Raw genomic sequence first — 8,731 nt, forward strand, 5'->3', positions numbered from 1 at the left:
ATCAAATACTTATTTCACACAATAAAATGGAAATTAATTATTTAAAAATCATACATTGTATTTTTCTGGATTTTTGTTTTAGATTCCATCACTCACAGTTGAAGAGTACCTATGATAAAAATTACAGTCATCTACAAGCTTTGCAAGTGGGAAAACCTGAAAAATCAACAGTGTATCAAATACTTGTTCTCCCCACTGTATTTCATGGGGCAAAGATAGGGTAGAGGCAGGCAGCCGATTCGGGACCCAAAAGTCCCAGGTTTGATCCCCAGCCATTCCCACATGCCACGGTGTCTCTGAGCAAGACCCCCAATTCCTAATTGGTCCCAGGCACCTACATGGCTACCCACTGCTCCACCTAGATGTATCCCAGGTGCAATGGATTAACTGCAGAGAACTAATTTTGCCATTGTATGGGAACATACTGTATAATGATGACAACACATAGCATTTTATTTATTATTATTATTATACAAATCGGATTCCAAAAAAGTTGGGACACTAAACTAATTGTGAATAAAAACTGAATGCAATGATGGGGAGGTGCCAACATCTAATATTTTATTCAGAATAGAACACAAATCACAGATCAAAAGTTTAAACTGAGAGAATGTTTCATTTTAAGGGAAAAATCTGTTGTTTCCAAATTTCATGGCGTCAACAAATCCCAAAAAAGTTGGGACAAGTCCATTTTTACCACTGTGTGGCATTCCCCCTTCTTCTTACAACACTCAACAGACGTCTGGGGACAGAGGAGACCAGTTTCTCAAGTTTAGAAATAGGAATGCTCTCCCATTCATGTCTAATACAGGCCTCTAACTGTTCAATCGTCTTGGGCTTTCTTTGTCGCACCTTCCTCTTTATGATGCGCCAAATGTTCTCTATAGGTGAAAGATCTGGACTGCAGGCTGGCCATTTCAGTACCCGGATCTTTCTACGTAGCCATGATGTTGTGATTGCTGCAGAATGTGGTCTGGCATTATCATGTTGAAAAATGCAGGGTCTTCCCTGAAAGAGATGATGTCTAGATGGGAGCATATGTTGTTCTAGAACCTGAACATAGTTCTCTGCATTAATGGTGCCTTTCCAGACATGCAAACTGCCCATGCCACAAGCGCTCATGCAACCCCATACCATCAGTGATGCAGGCTTCTGAACGGAGCGTTGATAACAACTTGGGCTATCCTTGTCCTCTCTGGTCCGGATGATATGGCGTCCCAGTGTTCCATAAAGAACTTCAAATCGTGACTCATCTGACCACAGAACAGTCTTCCATTTTGCCACACTCCATTTTAAATGACCCCTGGCTCAGTGCAAACGTCTGAGCTTGTGGATCTTGCTTAGAAATGGCTTCCTCTTTGCACTGTAGAGTTTCAGCTGACAACGGTAGATGGCACAGTGGATTGTGTTCACTGACAATGCTTTCTGGAAGTATTCCTGAGCCCATTCTGTTATTTCCTTGACAGTGGCATTCCTGTTTGAGGTGCAGTGACGTTTAAGGGCCCGGAGATCACAAGCATCCAGTAGAGTTTTATGGCCTTGACCCTTACGCACAGCGATTGTTCCAGATTCTCTGAATGTTTTGATGATGTTATGCACGGTTGGTGATGATAACTTAAAAGTCTTTGCTATTTTACGCTGGGTAACACCATCCTGGTATTGCTGCACTATCTTTCTGCGCAACAATGGTGGAATTGGTGATCCTCTTACCATCTTGGCTTCTGAGAGACACTGACACTCTGAGAAGCTCTTTTTATACCCAATCATGTTGTCAATTGACCTAATTAGTGTTAATTGGTCTTCCAGCTGTTCGTTATATGCTCAATTTCCTTTTTCCAGCCACTTATTGCTACTTGTTCCAACTTTTTTGGGATTTGTTGACACTGTGAAATTTTGAATCAACATATTTTTCCTTTTAAAATGTTACATTTACTCAGATTAAACTTTGGATCTGTCATCTATGTTATATTACGAATAAAATATTGACATTTGCCATCTCCACATCATTGCATTCAGTTTTTATTCACAATTTGTTTAGCGTTCCAATTTTTTTGGAATCCGGTTTGTATATGAGCTCTCCTACTAACTCCAATTAAGACTCCTTCAGCAGGATTTTGGTTCAACTGAAGAGTTTTTAAAGAAGTATTTGGACACCCAGATAATAAACCATTGCAATAGTCCAGTCTAGATACCATACCACTTTATTTATAAATCACTTAAAACAGCTACAAGGCCATCCAAAGTGCTGTACAGACAAAACAACAGGTAACACACCAAGCAAAATACAAATTGAGGTAAATCAGAATATAGACAAAAAACGATGCAGATAATGACGACAAACCAGTGTGGAGCATACAGGATCAAAACACAGTTCATCTGGTGTTGAAAGCTACTGAATATTAGTAAGTTTTTAAACGGGACTTGAAAACCGAGAGGGAGGGGGCCTGTCTGACAAGCAGAGAGGTAACTTGTTTCAGAATTTTGGTCCTGCTACAGAGAAGGCCCTGTCACCTCTGCGCTTAAGACGAGTTCCTGGAACTGTGAGGAGCAACTGATCCGCTGACCTCAGGGAACGTGTTGGGACATACCGTTGTAGCAGATCAGAGAGATGGGGGGGGGGGACACTGTTCAGTGATTTGTAGACATACAGGAGTATTTTGAACTGGATTCGAAAGTGAACCGGTAACCAGTGCAGTGAGGCCAAAACTGGTGTAATGTGCTCTCTTTTGCCTGTACTGGTTAAAAATCGGGCTGCTGCATTCTGGACCAGTTATAGTTGTGCAATGGAGGTCTGACTGATACCAAACAGGAGCGAATTGCAGTAATCAAGCCTAGATGTAATGAATGCATGTATTACTGTCTCCAGGTTATTTTTGGACAATATGGACTTCAGTTTAGACAGCCGCCTCAGTTGGAAGAAGCATGATTTAACAATCATGTTTACATACCATACCATACCATACCATACCAATTTATTTATATAGCACTTAAAACAGCAACAAGGCCAACCAAAGTGCTGTACAAAAGAACCAAACATGCACAGCAGACAGGAAAACATAAAATAGAAATACATATACAAATAGCAGCAGAAGCTAACTAAAATGGCCAACAGAGTAGAGAACAGACCGGACCAAAACAAATCACACCGTGTTAAAGGCAAGCGAATAGAAGTGGGTCTTCAAGCGAGACTTAAAGACTGAGAGTGTGGGAGCCTGCCGGACACTCAGTGGCAACATGATTGTTAAGCCTCAGGGAAGGGTCCATTATCACGCCCAGATTAGTGACTATTTGTTTTTCTGATAGGGTTAGAGCAGAGAGGTCGATGCAGTGGTTTGTGATCGTGTCGTTGGGAGGGAACAACATGACTTCAGACTTCTTTTCATTGAAACTCAAGAAATTTAAAGCCATCCAGTCCCTGATGTCAGCTAGGCAGTTGAGCAGTGGTTGAATAGAGCATGTACCATTGTGTCTTAGGGGGAAGTAAATTTGACAGTCATCGGCATAGAAGTGGAAGGGCATGTTGTGTTTCCGGAAAATAGCACCAAGCGGCAGCAGGTATAAAGAGAATAGGAGGGGACCCAGGATGGACCCCTGTGGAACCCCCCATTTAAGGTCTGCCTCTGCAGAACTAAAATCCTTGGAGACACAAAAGGATCTGTCAGCGAGGTAAGATCTGAACCAATTGAGGTCTGATTCTGTGACGCCCTTCCACTGCTCCAACCTAGCAATAAGGATCTCATGGTCGATGGTGTCAAAGGCAGCTGTGAGGTCCAACAGGACAAGCAGCACAGAATCACTGGTATCTGTGAATCTGAAGATGTCGTTAAAGACCTTCAGCAGCGCAGTTTCAGTGCTGTGGAGAGGTTTAAAGCCAGATTGGAAAAGCTCTAAGATGGCGTGATCCTCCAGGAAGCACTTCAACTGGGACTCGACTATTTTCTCCAGTACTTTAGAAACAAATGGGAGTCTGGAGACAGGCCGGAAGTTGGATACGACTGAGGGGTGAAAGTTTGGTTTTTTCAGGAGAGGTTGGACGACAGCATGTTTAAAGGATTTTGGCACCACACCAGTGGATAAACTACTGTTAACTATATCAAGAATGGAAGGACCTAGAGTTGGAAAAAACCCCTTTAGTAGTCATGGGGGGGACCACATCAAAGGGGGAGCCAGAAGGTTTCAAGCTGCACACAGATGTGATAGATGCATGGACAAGTTTTTCTGCTTCATTTTTACGTAAGATGTCTCTAATTTTAGCGATATTACACAGTTGGAAGAAGGCGGTTCTAGTAATGTTTTTAATGTGGGGGATAAAAGACATGTCCTGATCGAAAATAACACCAATATTTTTAACATTAGAGCTGGAGGCCAGATTAATGCCATCCAAGGATGGTGAAAAACTGATAAATAGAGATAAGATGCTCAGGTCCAAAAACTAAACCCTCAGTCTTGTCTGTGTTCAAATGCAGTAAATTTAGGGTCATCCATGTTTTTATGTCTTTGCTTGTAGTCTAAGTAGCTGATTGGATTTATTGGGTTTAATGGACAAATATAACTGTAAATAAAGTTTATAAATATAATTTATCCCATGCGGTTTAATAACTTTACCCAATGGAAGGATATATAAGGTAAAGAGTATTTGTCCAAGCACTGGACCCTGAGGAACTCCAAATATAATAAAACCGATAAAATGTCTCCACTCTCCAGGATCTGTCACTCCTTCTGTTCTTTTCCATACTGTCACTCCTACCCACTTGAATATCTTGCACCAAAAACGTTCAGGTATATTTACGTCCAGAAAAACACTCATCTCAAAAACTACAAACATTGTCTATTTAATCCCTCAGCGACGGGGGACATTGGCATCCCTCTTGTTAAAACTTGTCAGACCTTCTGTCTTGTAGTGAACATGATTTCTGTCTCCTCTTTCTTCACGGCTCACCTCTGAACTCACCTCTTGCTGCTTGGTTTTTCTGTTTTTTTCCCCCACAGATGAACCTTCTTCTCTTAACGCTCAGCCTTGTCCTCTGATGCAGTTCCCAACAGGCAAGTTCTCTGTGCTCGCTCGTCTTCATCTCCTCTTCATCCTCAGTAATGTGCTGCATGTCAGAAAGACCTTCTAAAAGTCCACACCTGCTTCTTCTTGTTGTGCTGCATTGTGACGTGTGTGTGTGTGTGTGTTGTAAATTATTATTAAGTCAAGTAATAAATAATAATTATCCTCAGTGATGACAGACGATATAAATAATCTAAATATACATCATCTAACAGTTTGTTTGTTACACACCGGGCATGGTTTGTTGGCACTAAACCTTGAGCTAAAACATTAAAATGACCCCCTCTGCTTCCAACCAGAGATCAGCAGACAAAGGCTGGAAAAAGTTGACTGTTTTATTCTCGTCCTGCTTAATTGGCAGAAAAAGAACCGCTTGATTCTTACAGAACGTTTGCTGGAACATTAAAATGGTTCTTCAGGGTTGTTTTAAAGATTTACTATAACGTTAGCTTTATTTTTCATGATTGCCAGTATTTTACAACAATAATACCAACAATTGTCTTCTAAAAACATTAAACACAAGTTTTACCAACCAGTGCTTCCTGTGACCCAACAAACATTCAGGAAATTGGCTTGAAACCCTAAAATCTGATTTAACAGCATTACCAGAACAAGATGGTCAAAGGTTGTAGTGAATTGTTACAAGTTAAAACTGACAACATTTACCAGAGAAGAGGTGACAGAAGGACACTTAATATCCCCAGACTTTCAGATGGGGACAGAAACCTTGTTGTTCTACTTCCTGTAGGGCCACGACTGATACCCAAATGCCTGTTTCCTGTTTTTTTCTGGCTTCTGTTCATTAAAGGTTGTTTTTGTTTTAAACAATGAAACAGCAGGTTTGTTTTGTCCCCATGGTGATTAAGACAGCCTGTTGCAGAGCATGAGAACAATTTAGAGATTTTAGGGGGAAATTACCCACTTTTACTAGGAATCACCCAAGAACATCACGGTAAAACAACATTTTTTTTTTTTTTTTACAAACTAACAAAAAAAAATTTACAGTATGAGGGATGAAGGTCAGTCGCCAGATTCTCTGATATAAGCTGCACATCTCTGAAAATCATTAGTCTTGATTGACAGCTCGCTGAGATATTAGGAGCTCTCCTGTCATCTCCACAGGACTGTTGCTTACACATTAAAACAATATTCTGTGTTTTAAATCATCCATCACTCAGTTCAGGTGACATTCAAAACTAAGTAATCTGTTTCAGCTAAAAGAAACGTGAATTAAACATTTAGCATAGTGATCAGGAATAACTCTGTTTAATCTGAATGTACAGAGACCAGTACTGGTATGTATTATGTTATTGTTTCTGCAACAGATGAAGATATGGGACTGTTGGATGTGTTACTATCAGACAGCTGGAACATTCAGGACTAACAGTCAACTTTCAACAGCACTTGTCTGGTCCTGGTCTCTGAACCTTTTAGAGTATCACCCAGGTGTAGTGGGCCTTGTCAGGCATGGAGTATGTTTTTGATCTGTGCTGTGTTGCATTCTCCTTCCTCTCCCTCTACTCAAGAACTTGGGCAGAAGGGTGATTCCCCTGCTCCCATCTCCCCCGTCTCTCCTCTCCATTCACCCGATTCTCTTGAAGAGCTCTCTCTGAATGAAAGTCCAAACCAGCCCCCTCCTCCAGGATCTGCTGCACTCTCTGGTTCCTTTTCCACTGAGCCCCCCCACGCCTTTACCAAGAGCATGCCTTGGGAGGGTGAAGACAGTGATAGTAAAACAAAGGAAAACCACCTGGATTCGTTAGCTGGTCCTTACTTGAGTTTAGGGAAAGACTCTGGACATAATCCATGTGAAGACAGCGGTGTTTCTGTTTCACCTGAGGAGAAGCTGATTAGCTCAGACAGGTCCTCCACTGGCCCTTCCCCTGTGAACCCTCACATAAAGGTTCCAGAGTCTCATCTTGCCTCCTCTAACCCAACAGAGCATTGGAATTTACCGTTCCTCTCATCTCAAGACAACTCTAAGGCTTCCATGGATTCATTTACCAAGGACACAACCACAGTTAGGTCCTCCAGGTATGACCCAGACGTTTGTGGAAACCAGTCTGATGAAGATGAAGACTTGATGTATGAGATGAAGAACAATAATAACCCTTTTGATGGGTTTTCTCCACTGGCAGACAGTGGCTACTCCCATTTTGGAGAACCCAAATCTGACAACATGGCCCCCAAAATGTCAGAGAGTCCTACACCAGATTTGGTCCAGTATGGGCAAACTGGAGAATCTGTGGAGAATCTATCCTCCATTTTAGATGAGGGGAAAACATTTGAGACCAGCAAGATGGCCAATGTGTCCCTCATGCAGTCACTGGATCAGTTCTTATCTGGTCCTAAAGATAATGAAGAAGAGGAAGAAGACTCTGCTCTTCCTCCATCACTTCCAGATATCTTGAAGTCTTCCCCACTCAACCCTGAAAAACTAGATTCTGGATCTTCCGAGGGAAGTCCAGAGGAGCAAAGTCCTATTCTTGAACGCAAGATGATGGAGTCCCCCAATCCTCCCATCAACCTGTCTGCTAACAACCCCTTTGCTTTTGAGACTAAAGTGTCCCTGCTGAAAGAGATGACTGAGGAAATGGAGGCGAGAGCATCTGAAAAAGAAAAAGTTGAAGAGAAGAGCATTGGTGCATTTGATCTAGTCAAAGAGGTGGAAGAAACGTCCCCGGCTAATGTCAAAGAAGAGGAACCTGTCAAGATTGAGCAGAAAGACTGGTTCTCAAGCCACGATTCTCCCAAGATTACCAAAACGTTTGAGCCACTTGACTTCCAGAGCAAAAAGACCGTTGCTGAAGATTCTGATTCAGATTCACCAACAGCGGACTCCCTGTCTCCAGTCCTGGAGGCCATGGCTAAGAATCCCGCCAGCTTCCAGGTAGAAACTGAGAAGGACCTAAAGATGGAAATGGAAGAACCAGAGATGGGAGAGGAGGTCTCAGAGCATGAAGCCTCCTCTGAAGAGTTTGAGTTCATTGAGAGACCACCCAAAGGTGTGATTGATGAGTTTCTCGAAGCTCTGGATACTTCCAAGTTTGCCTCCTCCAAACCCCCAGAAATCCCCATGGTTGATGATCTGAGCTTCAGCCAAAAGGACCCAGCTCCTTCTGCTGCTGCTCCTACAAAAGTAGCTTCACCCCCAAAGCCTAAAGAAGATTCTCCCAGTCAGAACCGCCTCTTCACCCTGGCCTCCCCCCAGAAGACCAAGGCTGAGCTGGAGAAGCCCTCGACCCAAGCTCCTCCCACCCATCCACCTGTTGGCAAACCTGAGGAACCCATCGCTAATAAGAGCGTCCAGAGCTGCAAGTTCTTTAAGATGCCAAACCTGAACATAAGAGCAGGTAAAAAATAAATGTTCTTGCATGCATCAGTCATTTATTTCTTCTTCAGTTTTTATCCTTTTTTTTTGATTGTTTTTAATCAACATTTTGTCCATACCACTATCCATCCATCCTTTGACCAATCTGTTCATCCAACAAACCACCCAAATTTCTATCTAGAGATCTTCTATAGATAGATAGATAGATAGATAGATAGATAGATAGATAGATAGATAGATAGATAGATAGATAGATAGATAGATAGATAGATAGATAGATAGATAGATAGATAGATAGATGTTAGTTAGTTAGTTAGTTAGTTAGTTAGTTAGTTAGTTAGTTAGTT

General features: G+C 42.0%; 1 protein-coding gene across 1 annotated transcript in view; it reads left to right on the top strand.

Moving 5' to 3' along the window:
• rtn4a (reticulon 4a) overlaps nucleotides 1-8,731 on the top strand; it is a 50,234-nt gene that overhangs the window by 8,550 nt on the left and 32,953 nt on the right. The window contains exon 2 of the mRNA XM_037680632.1: nucleotides 4,990-5,043. Within this exon, the coding sequence (XP_037536560.1) occupies nucleotides 4,990-5,043 (54 nt within the window). The remainder of the gene's footprint in view (nucleotides 1-4,989; nucleotides 5,044-8,731) is intronic.

This window comes from Nematolebias whitei, chromosome 1 (assembly GCF_014905685.2).
Source record: "Nematolebias whitei isolate Nwh7 chromosome 1, NemWhi1, whole genome shotgun sequence".
In the NCBI taxonomy this organism is placed as follows: domain Eukaryota; kingdom Metazoa; phylum Chordata; class Actinopteri; order Cyprinodontiformes; family Rivulidae; genus Nematolebias; species Nematolebias whitei.